Source organism: Ochotona princeps, chromosome 21 (genome assembly GCF_030435755.1).
Source record: "Ochotona princeps isolate mOchPri1 chromosome 21, mOchPri1.hap1, whole genome shotgun sequence".
NCBI classification, from domain to species: Eukaryota; Metazoa; Chordata; class Mammalia; order Lagomorpha; family Ochotonidae; genus Ochotona; species Ochotona princeps.
This window is the reverse complement of record NC_080852.1, coordinates 4,160,150-4,178,521: the sequence shown is the minus strand read 5'-3', so window position 1 is coordinate 4,178,521 and position 18,372 is coordinate 4,160,150. Positions and strand designations below refer to the sequence as shown.

At 46.6% G+C, this 18,372-nt stretch overlaps 1 protein-coding gene across 2 annotated transcripts in view; it reads left to right on the top strand.

The window, feature by feature from the left end:
- PTPN2 (protein tyrosine phosphatase non-receptor type 2) overlaps positions 1-18,372 on the top strand; it is a 102,447-nt gene that overhangs the window by 42,923 nt on the left and 41,152 nt on the right. For both annotated transcript variants that reach the window (XM_058678417.1, XM_058678416.1), the window contains exons 3-4: positions 6,752-6,852; positions 12,054-12,152. In XM_058678417.1, coding sequence (XP_058534400.1) covers positions 6,752-6,852; positions 12,054-12,152 — 200 coding nt within the window. The remainder of the gene's footprint in view (positions 1-6,751; positions 6,853-12,053; positions 12,153-18,372) is intronic.

Genomic DNA, 18,372 nt, shown 5'->3' with positions numbered 1-18,372 from the left:
ATAATGTTTCTAACAGTCAGTATTAGAGTAATTGTACATTCATAGGCAAAAAGCCAGCAAGCAGGCAAAATCACTCCAGGAATCTCAGCTTAAACTGTACGTCCTGGGCAAGCTTCAGACCATCCCCTGTGCTGCTGGAAGTTATTTTCATGAGTCAAATCTTAGGCCTTTCCTTTTTTTTTTTTTGTTTTATTTTAGATGATGTTTACATAGTTGATCAGGTTGGGAAGGATAAAGAGTTAGGGAAAAGTAGGTGTTACCATTGTTTCAAAATTTTATATTTCTTCCTGTTTCGGGGTGTGGGGAGTAAGGGGAGAAGCCATACCCAGCCTCTCAATCACCCCACTACCTGGGGATGGGGAATGGCCGTCTGATATCAACCCAGAGTCCTGGTGTGGTGCATGCTCTGAGGGTTCTGCCTAATCCAAAGATGAGGGCGCCCTTTCAATGTCCATTGGCTGACACAGTTGACCTCAGCATCTCCATTTGCCCAGAGATTAGCTGTCAATTTTGGCTGAGGTAGTTGTCCAATTTGTTCTGCCACCCCTTCTCTGACGTGGTACAGGATGTCCTCTGCAGGCCTTAATGGGCTGCCATATGCTCTGTGTGGATCTGGGCCAGCTGTCCACTGCTCCGTCTTTTCCACTGAGGAGGACCAGTTCTTGCAGGTGGGCCCCAGTATCCAGGCCATTTGCCAGACTCTGCCAGTCCCCTGCTCCCAGGGCTCATGGACCCAGCACCCACCATGCAAGCAGGCCAAGGACCCTGCAACCTAGGCCTCACAAGGTCCCCCACCCCCAGGTCTCGTGGACCTGTCACCCACTGCGCAGGCGGGCTCAAGGACCCAGGCCAGGTGACCTGGGCCCTTCCACATACCCTGCCCTTGGGGGTAACTGGCTCCCACTGTGCACGCAGGCACAAGGATGTGGGCCAGGTGACCCAGGTTCTTCCCGACCCCTTGCCCCCAGGGCTCACAGACCTGGCACCTATTGCACAGGCAGGCCAAGAACCCAAGCAAGGTGACTTGGGCCCCACTGGAACCCTCACCCCTGGAGCTCAGGGACCTGGAACCCACTGTGTCGGCTGGCCCAAGAAACCAAGCCAGGTGACCCGGGCCCCACCAGAACCACCAGCTGCTGAATCAGTACTTTTTTTTTTTTTTTAAAAGATTTATTTATGTATAAACTGCAGAATTACAGAGAGAGAGAAAGAGAGATCTTTTATCCATTGGAACTGGCACTCACAAGGGATACTGGCGTCACAGGAGGTGGCATAGCTGACATTGAGAGAGTTGCCCCGTGATCTCAGTGTGGCTCTCGCACAGCTCGTGGCACCCTGTGGGGTCTCTTGGTGTGATCTGGGGCCTCTCCTTGCTGACATCCTCAGCCTTTCCCAATTCGCCGCTCCTTCCAGATAGGCCATTCCCTTTTATTCCCCCTGAAATCCGTTCTTTGGCCAGTTTCCTGTATCCTCCCTCAGCCACCTGTCACAGCCTGCTCATCTCATGAGGCCCAGCAGTCATCAGCTGGTTAAGCTTTTCCCCACCAACTTGATGCTTCAAGTACAGTCTTCAGAATTACTACCTAACAGAGGGTTTTTTCCTTCCTTTAAAAAAGTTCTAGGGCCCAGCGCGGTTGCCTAGTGGCCAAAATCCTCACCTTAAACGCACCGGAATCCCATATGGGTGCTGGTTCTGATCCTGGTAGCCCTGCTTCCCATCCAGCTCCTGTTTATGGCCTGGGAAAGCAGTCGAGGACGGCCCAAAGACTTGGGACCCTGCACCCGTGTGTGGGATACCTGGAGGAAGTTCCTGGTTCCTGGCTTTGGATTGGCTCAGCACCGGCTGTTGCGGTCACTTGGGGAATGAATCAGCAGACAGAAGATCTTCCTCTCTGTTTCTCCTCCTCTCTGTATATCTGACTTTCCAATAAAAATAAATAAAACTTTTAAAAACAAAAAAAGTTCTAAGCGGACTGGTATTGTGGTATAGTATGTCAGCCCACCGTCTGCAAATCCACCATTCCATGTGGACATTTGTGTCCCGGATACTCTACTTCCCAACTGGTTCCCTGGGATGGTCTGGGAACAGACCCAAGTGTCTGAGCCTGTGTTTTAGAATCAAGTGGAATTTTAGGCTCCTGCCCTTGGCCTGGTGCAGCTGTGGCTGTTGCAGCCATCTAGGGAATGAAGCAGTGGTTAGAAAGTTTATTTCTTGGGCCCGGCGGCGTGGCCTAGCGGCTAAAGTCCTCGCCTTGAACGCCCTGGGATCCCATATGGGCGCCGGTTCTAATCCTGGCAGCTCCACTTTCCCATCCAGCTCCCTGCTTGTGGCCTGGGAAGGCAGTCGAGGACGGCCCAATGCATTGGGACCCTGCACCCGCGTGGGAGACCTGGAAGAGGTTCCTGGTTCCCGGCTTCGGATCGGCACGCATCGGCCCGTTGCGGCTCACTTGGGGAGTGAATCATCGGATGGAAGATCTTCCTCTCTGTCTCTCCTCCTCTCTGTATATCCGGCTTTCTAATAATAATAAAATCTTTTTAAAAAAAAAAAGAAAAAGAAAGTTTCTTTCTTCTGTCTCTGTCTCTCCGTCTCAGGAACTCTGACTTTCAAATAAATAAAAAGACCTTAAAAAAAAAAAGAGAGACTCTAAGCAAATAAAGTTATCCTTATGTCCCTATTTTGCTCTTAAAATGTTTGTTGCCTAAACATCGTGTGTGAGTGCTGAGATAGTAGTGGGAAGTACAGAACAGACCATCAGAGAACCTGTGTAAAGAAGTAAGTGAGGCCAGATCTTCAAGGAGGTGGTGTGTGAGAGAAGTTGCAGCTCAGCCTGGAGGGGAGGGCAGTGAGAAGGCTCATGTCAGGAGGCTAGAGCAGGTGGGAAGCCGGTGACGGCATCCGTGGAGATGCAGGAAAGAGAGCCGGGGTGCTGGAGGAAATGGGTATCGCCCCTTGCTTTGAACCCCCTTGTGCTTATTCCAGTGACTGTCTCTCTGAGCTTCAATAAAATGGGCATAATCTTCACATTGTAGGTTTTTGAGGAATCAGGCAAGCAGTGAGATATGCTATGCCATTCCTGTCATTCAGGCGTTGTGATTGATGGTGCTTCGAGTTGGTTACATAGTCAATGAGAAACCATTCTTCAAACAGAATCTTCTTTGCAGAACAAATAATTGAAATGTTAGCACTGTGTACTCAAGCTTGTGGTTTTTATTTTTTAGGATTTTGTGTTAAATGTATTTGAAAGGCAGAGAGACTGGAGGGGAGACAAAGTTCTCCACCTGATGGCAATGGCCAGGGCCAGGCAGGCTGAAGGCGGGGGCCAGGAGCTTTTTCTAGATTTCTCACATGGATACAGGATCCGCAGGACTTGGCTTGTCTTCTGCTGCTTTCCCAGGCACGTTAGCAGGAGGATTGTCTGAAGCACACCTGTGGCATGCTAGTGACTCAGCAGGCGGAGGCTTAGCCTGCATGCCACAGCACCAGTCCCCACTTTGTCTTCTTCGTTAATGTAGTCATGTTGAGGGTGCCTTGGCTCTGGGTTTGATCCTTCCCTTTGGCTCTTCTTCTAATTTATGAAAGAAAACCGTACAATTTGTATCTCAGCTATTTTACTTGCAGGACTGAAGAGAGATAGCTTGACTTTTATCAGGAAGTACCATTTCAGGGTGGCCATCACAGTGTAAAAAACTGGATTACTCCTTGAGAATAGGCAGACCAGAGGAGGAAGGCTCAGTGGTTCACGCTCTACTGATATGGTTGGTTTTCTCGTCTGTTTGATGAGCCAGTTCTTCCTAGTCTGTGGTTTCATATAGCCTTTTGAGGATAGTTAGGATGAAAAACGGTAAATTAGATGAAACCTGTGGGCCCTCCCCACCCCCCGTTTTTTAAACCCTTGTTATGACAGAATGGGAAGAGGAAGTGGATCTTTGTTGTCGGCTCAGGCCACAGCTAGAGCTAGTCATTTCGTGAAAGATGAAACCATTTCTCAGAAAACATACTCCCTGAGGGTAGGAGGTAAAGGAACTCTTCGTCAGAAGTTGGTTTAATCTTCATCCAATTTAGAAACCACAATTCTATTTGGGCCTTGCGTTTCTTGGTTCATTCAGTGACAGGAACAGATGATGGCCTTGCAGAGAAGAGGCCTGTGCGGTTCCTCTAGTGGCGCTAACAGCTGTTGAAAAACCGGGTTTTTCTGTGGAAGTGTGGTTTGCTGGCACCCTAGGCAATGTAGTCTAATCTGTCTTCATTCTTATCCCTTTACTGGATCCTTTGCAACATGGGGCAGAGAGAGAGAGAGACAGACAGACAGACAGACAGACTTAGAATGGTTGTAAAGTAGTCTTTATACAGCCCAAAGGTTGGGGACTCTCATCTTAGCATTAAGATTCCAGAGGTTTCTGGTAGGGTAAACTGTGGAAAAGAGGAAACAAGTAACTTTGTGTTTCCTAATTCAGAAGTTGGTGGTTTGCCTTGGGATAAAATGCTGGTGGCTTTGGGGCTGACTGAAAGAGACAGGGCAGAGAAAGGAAAAAAGCTCCTAGCTTGGCAAGGAGCGTGTCTGCTGTGCAGGTAATACAAAGCATCCTTTGGATGATTCCTCCTTGGAAAAGCAGGCACGCCCTTTAACTTTACTGAACAATCTACACTGTGAAGTCACAATGCCTCACTGAAAGACTGTAATCTGGGCTCGGCAGCGTGGCCTAGTGGCTAAGGTCCTCTCCTTGATCCCATATGGCTGCTGGTTCTAATTCTGGCAGCTCCACTTCCTCTCTGTCTCTCCTCCTCTCAGTATATCTGACTTTGTAATAAAAATAAAATAAATCTTTAAAAAAATAAAAAAAGTAAAAGACTGTGATCGTTTCAGTTCCTGAAATGCACATATTTGTCATGTTTTCTACAGTTATTTTAAGGTGATGTGTTTTACTTAGCACCAGAAGCTCCCAAGTTTTTCACCTCTACACATCCTTCTCTGAATCAAACAGTTAATACATTTTTGTTAACCTTCTTAATAAACAGAACTAAAGTACATATCTAGTGATGTAGGTATGTTTTTGAGAATTTATTAATCAATCCCAAGAGGGAATTACAGAGGTTCATCCAGCATTCTGAATACCCCCAGAAGTTCTAAGAAGCATCTTTCTTTTTGGTGTTATCTGCTGGCAAAATTTAAAAAGTTGAAGAAGTTCATGATATTCCTTTGCGCTTTGTGAACTGTGTGCAAATCAGGGCTCTGGACAAGAAGCAAGGGTATTGCCCGGGGCCGAGCCTGGAGGCCTCCAGGCACCTTTCAGATAGCACCTGTGCCATACTGACTCCAAAAATACTCTTAGGCTGGTTTGTGGTTACTGTTTATGTAATGCATAATGTAAAAGCTAGCGTGGGTTTGAAAGGTTTATAGAAAAAAGTTGGGAATTCTGGGTCAAAATCTTACACAAGTGTCAAATACTTTAGATATCAGGTATCTAAAAACTGACCTGCTGGAGGTCTTGCGCTAGGCTTCTCGCCTCCTTGTCCCTGCCGAGTTCTGGGAAAATGCCAGGCAGGATAATTGAACTTCCAGTGCCCTGTGAGATGAGCCTTCTGAGTTTTTGTGGATCTTTTCTGCTTGTTGGCCACATGGCTGGTTTTAGTTGTGCAATAGGTATGAGTAACAGCCTTGGGGCTTGTGTTCTTTCTGTAATTACAACAGGAGGAAATACCTTCCTTTGCTGTAACACTAAAGTGGACTTTGGATAAAAGCATCAATTATTCTGTTGGTATGTTGAGAGACATACAGAGTCATTCCCTTCCTATCAGATAGCTGACCTTTTTACCATCTCATATGCTTATACATGGTTAAAGAGTGATTAACTTTAAAAAAAAAGGTGATAAAAAAAGTTCTTGCTGACGTCATGTTTCCGAGAACACTAGTATATGTGATTTACTATAAGAGCTGAGTTTTTTCCTGTTGGCAAATGACATGTAATATTTACAAAGGTCTTGGGTTCAGTCCAGCAGAAACATCTCAGATAAACTGATGTGTGAAAGGAAACCCATCCAACATTATCTTCCAATTTTTTTGTTTTGGAAGTAGAGGGAAGTGGATACTTACTTCCTTGAGGGGAAAACTTATAATAGAGTGCATTTTCCAGAGTTATTGTCAGACATCAGGCTTAGTTACCATGCAGTTACGTGCCTCTTACAATGTTTAGGATTCTAAGTTAATGTTAGTTCTGTGCTGTTTCCTCCTAGTCTTCCATTTCCACCAAAATGATAATAAAGTTACATTTTGTATTTCTTGTATTTTAAAAGATAAATTTTTTTCAAACCAGACATATGTATTTTAAAAAACTAGAAATATGTCAAAATTGTTAAGTTTTAAGTAGTATAACATCCTCACTAGTCTTTTGAACAGTGAAGTAGTCCAATTGTGTGTTAGTATTTTTCAGCCCTTAACCTAAGCGTAGGTAAGCGCTGAAAAAGTACCTAAGCATTGTTGGCTGCCTGTCAGCTGAGAAGTGAAGAGAATGAAGTACCCTCCCCCAGACTGCAGTCTCTGTGGTGTAGACAGAATCCACCTGTAGGCACAGCAGCCAGACGATCCTTTCACTCCAGGAGAGAAGTGCTTTATTCATTTTACCCTGCTCAACTCTGGTCAGATTTTCAAGTTTCTTCAATCCATTTGTTAACACATAGATCATCACTATTAAGAGTCTAAAAAATGATAAACTTGCAATGACATTTATGGTTTTCATTCTCTATTTTCAGATGATCACAGTCGTGTTAAGCTGCAAAATACAGAAAATGATTACATTAATGCCAGTTTAGTTGACATAGAAGAAGCGCAAAGGAGTTACGTCCTAACACAGGCAAGTAGTGTGGTACCAAGCAGGTGCCTGAAAATAGAACCTGGGGGTTCTGCTTCAGCGCAGGGCTAAAGTACATCTTGCCTGCTTTGGGAAATGAAATTGTGGGTTTTTTCTTTTTTTTTTTTCCTTCTTTCCTTGTTTGTTTCATTATGTTGTGAATTATAGACAGAGTTTATTTACTTATTTTAATTTTGATGATCGGGCCTGACGGCGTGGCCTAGCAGCTAAAGTCCTCACCTTGAACGCGCCGGGATCCCATATAGGCGCCAGTTCTAATCCCAGCAGCTCCACTTTCCATCCAGCTCCCTGCCTGTGGCCTGGGAGAGCAGTCGAGGACGGCCCAAAGCTTTGGAACCCTGCACCCGCATGGGAGACCCGGAAGAGGTTCCAGGTCCCTGGCTTTGGATTGGCTCAGCACAGGCCCGTTGCGGCTCACTTGGGGAGTAAAACATCGGAGGGAAGATCTTCCTCTCTGTCTCTCCTCCTCTCTGTATATCTGACTTTGTAATAAAAATAATAATAATAAAAAATTTTTTGATCTTTACATAGTTAATTAGGGTGTAGATGAAGTTCTGAAGCTTTGAATACTTCATAATGTCAAAGTAAATTTGTGGAGTTCTACTTTTGTGAAGGAAAGTTCTTCTGATATGTCTTGGGCCACTTCTCAGGCCAAGGTCCTTGCCTTTCACCTCCCACAGAGCTTTGCTAATATTCTGTCAGTCCTTCCTGTTCTCATATGACCCATCTATACAGCCGGAGGCCCTCGGAAGCCTTTCTCTGCCCCTTGGATAACATAGGTTTCTGGGTGCAGCCGTGCTGTGGGTGCTGTCTGGCCAGCTGCAGGCCGCAGTGTTGTAGAGGCCCTTGCCTCCGAGAATGGGCTGGAGTGGAGGGCCTGCCAGCTCTGTAGGCTTGTCCTTGGCCACTGCTGAGCGCGTTGGCACACCCATGGGCAAGCAGTGCTTTTCCTCCATTTGAGACAGTTTCAGAAGTGACTTTGAAAAACATGACTGATCAGAAATGATATGAGAAAATTTGATGTAGTCAGAAGTCTTTCAGATTATAGTAGCTATAGGATGTTAGGCTGTTTCTAATTCACAGGGAATTAAAATTAACTGCTTTGTTTTACTTGAGATAGAACAGCTCCTATAAATCAAATAGAAGAAGAATCAGCCTTTGGAAAAATTGATTAAAATGATATAAATTCATAGCTCAAAGAATAAAATACAGGTAGACAGCTTAGGAAATTAAAAAAAATTCATGGAAAATGAAATTAAAAGATATTTATTGGGGCCCATGTTGTAGCACAGGGGTTTAAGCAACTGCCCGTAGTGGCATAGTTTGCGATCTTGGCTGCTCTGCTTTAGATCCAGCTCCCTGCTGATAACGTGCCTGGGATGGGAGCAGAGGGGCCTCCCAAGTACTTGTGCCTTGGCCACCTATGTGGGAGACTTAGGTGGAGTTCCTGACTCCTGGCTTCAGGCTGGCCCTCCCTAGCTGTTGCAGCTATTTGGGAAGTGAACCTGTGGATGGAAGATTAACTCCCTATCCAGCTCTGCCCGTACAACAAATAAATACTACATATTTAAAACAGAGAAAGTAAAAGACGTTTATTTTGGTAAAACAGTGTTGAAATCCATGTGTGGTTTTTTTCATGGTGTGCATTCTCTGTGAACTTTAAAATGTTTATTTTACTTGGGCCCAGTGTGGTGGCACATTGGCTAAGTCCTCACCTTGCACACACCAGAATCCTGTATGGGTGCCACCGTATTGGGTCTCAACTGCTCCACTTCCCTTCCAGCTCCCTGCTTGTATTTGGGAAAGCAGTCGAGGACGGCCCAAAGCCTTGGTACCCTGCATCCATGTGGGAGACCAGTATTAGCTCTTGTTTCCTGGCTTCAGATTGGCACAGCTCCAGCTATTGTGGCCACCTGTGGAGTGAACCAGTAGATGGAAGATCTTTCTTTCCAATAAAAATAAAATAAAATCTTTAAAATGTTTATTTTACGTGAAAGGTGCAGAGACCTACAAGTGGACAGACTGACCGAGATCTCCCTGCTGGTTCACTTCCTAAACGCCTGTAGCAGTCTCTGCTAGGCCAGACCAGAGTCTGAAGCCTGGGACTTGATCTGGGTCTCTCACACAGCTAGCAGAGATTGAGCCATCGGGGTCATCACCTGCTGCCTCCCGGGGTTCACAGTCTTAGGAAGTTGGAGTTGAAGATGGAGCCAGGGCTGGCACCCAGACGCACTGACACGGGCCGTGACATTCCATGCAGAATGGTAACAGTTGTACCAAATGCTTGTCACTTCATGAACATTTTGAAGACTCTGTGTGCTAATATTTTAGAACTGTGCCGAAAGAAGCTTAACTTTTTAAAAAAGATTCATTTTGTTTTTATTGGAACGTTAGATGTACAGAGAAGAGGAGAGACAGGAAGATCTTTCATCCGCAGATTCACTCCCCAAGCGGCCACAACAGTCAGAGCTGAACTGAGCCAAAGCCAGGAGCCAGGAGCCTCTTGCAGGTCTTCCATGTGGATGCAGGTTCCCAAGGCTTTGGAGCATCCTTGACTGCTTTCCCAGGCCATAGGCAGGGAGCTGGATGGGAAGTGGGGCGGCTGGGATTAGAACCAGTGCCTATGTGGGATCCTGGTGTGTGCGAGGCAAGGACTTTAGCTGCTAGGCCACGGTGCCAGCCCCGAAACTTATCTTTTAATTCAATATTCTGTGAATGTTTTAATGTATCCTCATGCATATGAGATGATACTCTAATTATCCAGTAAGCTAGGGAAGATAATTCCAAAGCACAGATAGACAGAACTAAAGCAAGACAGAGCAGGCTAGGGAATGTCCAGCCCGTGGGCTGTAGAAGGCCAGCAAAATCATTTGTCCTGGCCCTGCCAGTGCAACTAGTGGCAGGACTTGACATTTAAGACATCTGTAACAGGCTAATTTTTAATTTGATAATTTTGTATGTTCCACAAATGATGCTATATCCAAATGACGCCTGGCATGTATAGTGGCTTTACCTAAGGCTTGCGAATAAGGATTTTAATTTGCCACTTTTGCCTCTGAAATATTTGAAATTTTTATTTATGTTAATCACATTTTAAAAATTGACCTAGAGTTCAAAATTTCACTTTCTTTTCAAAAAAACTGTACTATTAAATGGAAAGGAAGGGCTTCCCTAGAGCTCTTGTTACAGCTCTTTATTTGCCCATCATTTCAATATTATCATTGATTGTTTCCTTCTCTTTTTAGTCCTTAAGAATATGGGTCTTGGGCTCGGCAGCGTGGCCTAGTGGCTAAGGTCCTCGCCTTGATCCCATATGGCTGCTGGTTCTAATCCCAGCAGCTCCACTTCCTCTCTGTCTCTCCTCCTCTCAGTATATCTGACTTTGTAATAAAAATAAAATAAATCTTTAAAAAAAAAAAAGAATATGGGTCTTAAGATTTTCATTTGGCTTTCCCTCTTCCTGCCCTTCCAGTCTGTATCTGAGCTCTCAGGGACCACGACTTTCATCACTTTTAACCTAAAGAGGTCAGGCCCTGCTGCCAACACTTACGACTGGTTTCTCATTCCAAGATTTATCAAAACCTGCCCTGTGGCAGCCAGGGTTCAAAGAAAGCAACTTAAATACCAGGCCCTGCCACTATGGACTTTACGTTCTGATGGGACAGGAACAATGAAGTTGTAACGTGGTTCTCTTTTTAACTTGCCCCAATTTCCTCCTTTCCCATGGAACTTGCATGGTCTGTGGGCAGCAAGGCCTTTGTGCTGTAGACGCTACAGGAGGCAGAACGTGTCCTTGGCATGTGGAACATGACTAAGCAGGTGTCTCCCACTGGTGGTTTGCCTCTGGTTTCCTTTTCATTTGCTGTACAAGCATGGTGAAAGTAGTAACAGTGTTAGGCATGACAGTGTCTGGAGCTGACTCTTTAGAGCAGAAGCTTGCCTGTGCTGTGACTTTCGGTTTTCATACAAGCCTGGTTGGTTCTCCATCCCCCAGCTCGGAAAGCTACCTTATGTCCTAAATAATTTCTTTTTTTTCTTTTTTTTTTTTTTTAAGAGTTATTCATTTTATTACAGCCAGATATACACAGAGGAGGAGAGACAGAGAGGAAGATCTTCCGTCCGATGATTCACTCCCCAAGTGAGCACAACGGCAAGTGCTGTGCCGATCCGAAGCCGGGAACCAGGAACTTCCTCTAGGTCTCACACGCAGGTGCAGGGTCTCATGCCTCTGGGCCGTCCTCAACTACAGTCCCAGGCCACAAGCAGGGAGCTGGATGGGAAGTGGAGCTGCCGGGATTAGAACCAGCGCCCATATGGGATCCCGGGGCGTTCAAGGCGAGGACTTTAGCCGCTAGGCCACGCCACCGGGCCCCCCCCCCTTTTTTTTTTTTTTTTTTTTTGCTAAAGTAAATACAGGGGTGCTTTTTTCAAGTTCATGGAAGCAGGGGCCAGTATTGTCTGTGATGCCAGCATCCCACATGGACACTGGCTTATGTCCCTGCTGCTCAGCTTCTGATTCAGCTCCCTGCTGATGCACCCCGGAAAGCAGTGGAAGATGGTCCAAATGCTTAGGCCCCTATCACATGGGAGATCCAAAAGAAGCTCTTCAGCCAGTCTTGGTCATTGTTACATTTTAAGGAGTGATTCGGTGGACAAAATTTCTCTTTTTCTGTCTCTGTATCATTAAATAAATAAAATGATCTTTAATGAAAAAAAATTCATGGAGGGGTAGGATTTGTGCAGCAGTCAAGTCACCACACAGAGCACTGCATTGTGTATTAGAGCAGTTTGATTCCTGCTCACTCCATTTCTGAGCAACTTTCTGCTCCTGTTCTTAGGAGACAGCCAGGGGTGGCTCAGATACTTGAGTGCCAGCCACCCACACAGACTGAGCTACCAGCTCCTGCCGTGGTCTGGCCCAGTTCTGGCTGTGTGGGTGTTTGGAGAGTGAACAAGTGGGTGGAGGATGATCTTTCTTTCAAATGGAAGAAAAAGTTATTTTTTTTTAAAGCTCATGGGAAATGAAATGGCAATTGTTTATTTTTGATAAAACAGTTATTAAATCCATGTACAGTTTTTCGTAGCATTTTTTATGAATGGTTTTTGAAGACCTCTTGTAAAAGTCAGTTTTGATCCTTTATAACCATGATCAAAATCATCTGCTCTTCTCTCTGCTCTTCCAGGGTCCACTTCCTAATACATGTTGTCACTTCTGGCTCATGGTTTGGCAGCAGAAGACCAAAGCAGTTGTAATGCTGAACCGAACTGTAGAGAAAGAATCGGTGAGTAATATTGACTATTTGCAATTTAGTGTTCTGTATAGAGCCATTAGTTCATAAAAGTTCATAAAGATGTCATTTTTGGGGAAATACGTATTTGTTTTAATGTTGACTTGCTAAAACTAGTCATCAAAAGAATTAATATGTTGTTTCTCTTTTGTACCTTAGTCTCCAGAACGTAAATAAAAAACAGTAAATACCACCATCTGCTAGTATTTTCAGAGGTCCGTGGAATTCCTAGGCTTTTTCAGGATCTCTGTCACTTACTACCAAAATTCTGAAAATGTAAGTTCCAGTTTGTGTCCCAGCTGCTCCGCTCCCAATCCAGCTCCCTGTTAAAGGGTTGGGAAGAGTATCAGAGGGTAGCCCAAGAATGTGGGCCCCTATTACCCACATGGGGGACACAGTGGAGCTCCGGCTTTGGTCTGGTCGGACCACCGTTTGCAGTCATCAGGGAAATAAACCAGCGGATGGAAGATAGCTCTGTCTCCCCTGCCTCTCTCTGATTTTCAAATGAATCAATCAGTCTTTTCAAAAAGATCTTGTACTGTTCTACTAATTCTTACTTTTTTCTGAATTTAAAGTTACAGATTTTCAGTGATGTTGCACATTTTCTAGTGGACTCTGCATTGACGCCCTAGAATTTCCATCAGTCATTTACACCGCTTCTTCAGGGTTTCCATAAAATGATTATCAGTCTGAGCACCGTTGCAAACTAAACGACTGTTTTATTCCTCTCATTTTTGAATAGAAGTATTGTATATGTTGGATAAAGCTGCCACCAGAATTTAGTTTTTTTATTTTTATTTTTTTGCGGTTAGATCTAGATGGTCAAGAGGATTCAGGTTTCATTATTTGGGGAACGTTGCTTCATGAATGATGTTGTGTCCATCAAGAGCCCCTCAATGTCTGCTTCTGTTTGTCTTAAGGACTTCAGTAACTGTGATTTGCTTAGCTTCTGAGTGGTTACAAATGGTGATTTTCCAATTCTGTCCTTCAGTTGCTACTGGAATAATTCCCTAGTAGTCTTTCCCATTATGGTTGGTTGATCAGTTATTTATAGCTTAGGAAAAGTAGGTTTCATAGTGAGGTTGACAACTTAATGTTGCAAATAAATCGCCCATTAGGAACTTAGTGTTTTGAATGGGGTATGGTAGGAAGAGATTAATTAGTATGTATTTGAACATATTTGACTCAGTTTACTGCTTTGCAGCTGTTGTCCTTATTCATGGTCAAGTCATTCCTTCGTTGACTCTGAATTAATTTAGCATGATCCTGACAGGTTTAATAGTGTTCTTGCTGCCTGGAGTGATGGCATATTACTGTAAGCTCATCTGGAAGTTTTTCTGCCCCAGCTCTCAAACCAGCCATTTCTCTAAGGAACTTCTGTTTTTGTCTGTTTTTTAGGGCTTACATTTTTTTTTTCTTAATACGTATTTATTTGAAAGACTGGGTAATGGAAAAGAGGAGGAGGAAAAGAGGGAGAGAGAAGGGCCTGGCGTGATAGCCTAGTGGTTAAATGATCACCTTGTGGGCCCGGCGCCGTGGCCTAGCGGCTAAAGTCCTCGCCTTGAAAGCCCCGGGATCCCATATGGGCGCCAGTTCTAATCCCGGCAGCTCCACTTCCCATCCAGCTCCCTGCTTGTGGCCTGGGAAAGCAGTCGAGGACGGCCCAAAGCATTGGGACACTGCACCCACGTGGGAGACCCGGAAGAGGTTCCAGGTTCCCGGCTTCGGATCGGCGCGCATAGGCCCGTTGCGGCTCACTTGCGGAGTGAATCATCGGACGGAAGATCTTCCTCTCTGTCTCTCCTCCTCTGTGTATATCTGGCTGTAATAAAATGAATAAATCTTTAAAAAAAAATGATCACCTTGTATGTGCCAGGATCCCAAATGGATGCTGGTTCCTGTGCTGGCTGCTTCCCTTCCCTTCCGGCTCCTTGATTGTGACTTGGGAAAGCCGTAGAAAATGGGCCAAAGCCTTGGGACCCTGCACCCGTGTGGGAGACCCAAAAGAAGCTACTGGATCCTGGCTTCAGATTGGCTCAGCTCCAGGCATTGTGGCCACTTGGGGAGTGAACAGTGGATGGAAGATTCTTCTCTCTGTCTCTCCTTCTCTCTGTGTATCTTTCTGTTCAATAAAAAATAAATAAATCTTAAAAAAAACAAAAAAGCAAAGCGGGAGAAGTCAAAAGAGATCTCCCGTTCACTGGTTCATTTCCCAGCTGTTCACAGCAGCTGGGGTCGGGCCAGACTGAAGCCAGGAGCCAGGGACTGCTTCCAGGTGTCCCACATGGGTGTCAGAGACCTCGTTACTGGAACCATCATCTACCACCTTGCAGGTACGTTAGTGGGAAGCTGGGTTAGAAGTGATGAGTAGCTGGGACCCAAACTGGCACTCCAGTATGGGTGCAGGTATCCCAAGCACTGACTTAAACCTATTATAATACGACACACTGCTGTTTTTGTAAAAGCAGAAAATATTTGAAAGGATTGCTTATTTTGGTTGCAAGGTAGCAGGTGAAGCTGCCGCTTATGACGCTGATATTCCATGTTGGCACTCGTTTTTGTCTCTGCTGCTTTCTGATCAGCCTCCCTGCTGATTGGCCTGAGAAAAGGTAGATAATGGTCCAGCTCTCTGGGAGCTTGCCACCTGTGTTGGAGACCCGAAGGAAGCTCCTGGCTTTGGCTGGGCACTGCCCGGACCCTTGTGGCCCCTGGGGGAGTACATGAGTCGATGGACGATCTTTTTCTGCCTCCCCTTCTGTGTGTAGCTATGATTTCCAAGTAAATCGCCAAAATCTTTTTTTTTTTTAATTGCAAAGTCAGATATACAGAGAGGAGGAGAGACAGAGAGGAAGATCTTCCATCATTGATTCGTTCCCCAAGCGGCCACAGTGGCTGTTGCTGAGCCAATCCAAAGCCAGAATTAGGAGCCTCCTTCAGGTCTCGCATGCAGATTCAGGGTCCCAAGGCTTTGGGTTGTCCTCGATGACTTTCCCAGACCACAGGCAGGGAGCTGGATGGGAAGCAGGGCCACCGGGTTTAGAACCGGTGCCCATATGGGATTCCAGTGTGTGCGGGGCAAGGATTTTAACCACTAGGCTGCTGTGCCGGCTTCAATCACCAAAATCTTAAAAAAAAATTTTTTTTTTGAAATCCAGAATGACAGAAAATAGAAAGAGAATAGACACACACACATTTTCCATCTGCTAGTTCATCACCATAGATGTCTGCAACAGCCCAGGCTGCGCCAGGCTGGAAACTGTAGCCAGGAACGTCATGCAGGTCTCCATGTGATTGGCAGGATCCCATGTACTTGAGCCGTCATTGTTGCTATCCAGAAGCATTAGAATGAAGTTGGATTAGACGCATGGAGGACGCTAGCTATAGACAGCTGCCTAGGTTGCATTGTACCTAGGCAAGTGCTACACTGCTGGGAGAAAAACAGCTAATTGCTGGCACGCATTCTGGGCCTGGTTAATGCTAAATTTGTGTTAACTGTACCAGTGTGCCAGTGTAATTGCCTGTTCTAATTTTTTTTTTTTTTTAAAATATGTGAGGCGCAGACACCAACACACTGGTCTAGAGACCTGTAGCCAAGTGTGTGTGTGGGCCTTGTGCGTGCAGGCATGACCCCAGCGTGACACAACACATAGCGGAGGCCTGGGCTTGGGGATCTGCATGCTCGCAGCATGGGGGACTGTGCATTGCTCAGTGAAGGGGGCCTGGGGTTATGTGGGAGGAAGGGCTGCTGAGGGAGAGTGTGGCCGGTGAGGAGTGGTTTCTGGGAGAGACCCACCAACCAGGCTGCTGCACTTGCTGGTAAATGAGGGGGCTAAGAGTGGGTGGTTTGGAGGAGGGAAACTGGAGGAACTTTGAGGTTCTAACCAATGTACCTTCCCGTGTGGGAATCTTGTGCTGGGCTCGTTGGTATCAAGCACCATCTACTGGTGCACGTGAAAGGCACAGCTGGGGGCCTGCCTGGCAGAGCTTGACTGCAGTGCCCGCCAGTGAGTGTCAGGGCAGGAGGTGGACCATGTTGGGCTGGGCCATGACACCAGCCAAGATGTGATAGAGCCGGGTGTGGCAGCAGATTCTGTGGGGCATTTGTGGACTTATCTGTGAGACTGCCATACCAGCTGGTTTGCTCAAGGGCTAGGAATGGTGACAGGTCAAGCTAGGCATGAGCATGACCATGGAATTCAACAGTATTCATGGGAACTAGGGTTTGGAACAAGCTGGGCTAATCCAGGCTGCAGCACTGACAGGCACACCTAAGAATTGGGTGTGGGACAGGCTGGGTACAACATCCACCAGCACATAACAAAGACCGACACTGAGGGGCAGACTACTGTACTGGGTAAGGGCTTACACCTCCTGACACACATGAGATCTGGGTCTGGGCATGGGCCTGGTGGGGAAACTTGGGGCATTCCCATGGTGGGTCATAGTTCCTGCTGGTGAGCATGTGAGTTGACTGTCACACATACTGGTTTGCATGAAAGCTAGGGATGAGGGCATGCTGGGCAGGGCTAGGCTGCAGCACCCACCAGTGAAAGTTGGGGCTACAGTTGGGCCAGTCCAGGTCAGGCCAGGCTGCAGCATCTGATGGCCAAGTTTGGTGATGGTTTATGCCGGCCTGGGTCAGAGGAACCTCTGGCATGTGCAAGATCTGTGGTTGGGAGCAGGCCTGGGAGTTAACTTGTGGGGCTATGGTTTCTACTAGTGAGCATGATAGCTGGAAAGGGGGCTGCAAACCGGGCTGGCCATGGCTGCAACATCCCTTGGCATGGGTGTGGACTGGATCTATGGTGTGCCAGACTGGGCTAGACTCCAGCACCCACTGGTGCTCGCAGGAGCTATCATAGGTGAAGGATTGGCAGAGCTCAGTCTGTGTACCAACTAAACTGTGTGAGAGCTGGGTCTGGGGGTGGGCCAGGCAAGGCTTGGCTGTAGCACCCAATGGAAAGAACTGGAATGGGTGTGGGCTGGTGAGGCAAGGCCGCTGTACCTGCCAGGACAAGAGATGGGCCAAGTCAGGCTAAGCCAAGCACCCACTGGTATATCACTGCGTGATCTGCCACTGGAGGGTGACCTGATAGAGAAGCTTGGGGAACTCCTCTGTCAGGTTACGGTCCCTGGCAGGTGAGTGCAAGAGCCGAGGCTGAGAACAGTCCAGCCAAACCAAGCCAGGTTACAGTACGTGCTGATATACGTGTGGGTCAGGTCTGGGGGCAGGCCAGGCTGAGCCAGTTCATAACACCCACTGGCAGCTGTGAGAACCATGACAAGGTTGCAGGACAGACCTGTTTGGGCTACTACACCATTATGGCCAGGACTTGGGACTAGCTGGGCTGGGCTAGGCTCAAGCACCTACCAGCATGAGCTGTAACTGGAGGTATAGTAGGCCTAGCCAGGCTACAGCACCCGCTGGTGAATGCTGAGGTAAGGAGGGCCATGCCAGTCTGGGCCACAGCTCCCACCATCACATGTAAGACCCAGGATAAGGGCTGAGACAAGTAGAGGAGCTGTGGGGGTTCTCCTGCTGGGAGCAGACCATGCTGGGCAGGGCTGCAGAATCCATTGGCCTGTATATGAGCCAAGTCCAGAATGGGCTAAGTGACCATATCCAGTGAGGCATGCATGAGCCATTGTGGGCCGGTTGGGCTTTGTCATAGCATTGGCTAGCAGGTGCTGGGACTGGGGACAAGTCCTGTCAGGGTAAACTGCAAAACCATCTGGAAAGTACAAGAGCTGGCGCTGGGAGTCAGCCTAGTAGGGAAATTGTGGGCACCTCTCTGATGAATTGCAGCTCTCACTGGTGACTGTGGGAATCAGGGCTGGTGGCAGGTCTGGCCAGGTGATGGTACCCACCAGCATGAGTGTGGGCTGGATAGTGGGGTTCTGCAAGTTTACCTTGCAGGTTCCTGGGGAGGAGATGTGACCTGGAGAAATGGGCGGACAGCGCTCTCTTTTGGCAACTGACATAGTTTATTTCCAGAGTTTCAGTTTTTATACTTTCATGAAACAGTGGTTCAAACATAACTCAGAATTTTAGATCACGTCTAAGAACACAGAGAGTACAAAGAAGCTAACAAGGCGACTTAGTCAAAGAGTTATTGAAACAGGGAATAGATGAGTACTATCTGTCCTTGATTGACTAGACAGAGCACAGATGTCCGCCTATCTTCAGAGAGATCACGAAAGCACATCCAAGGAC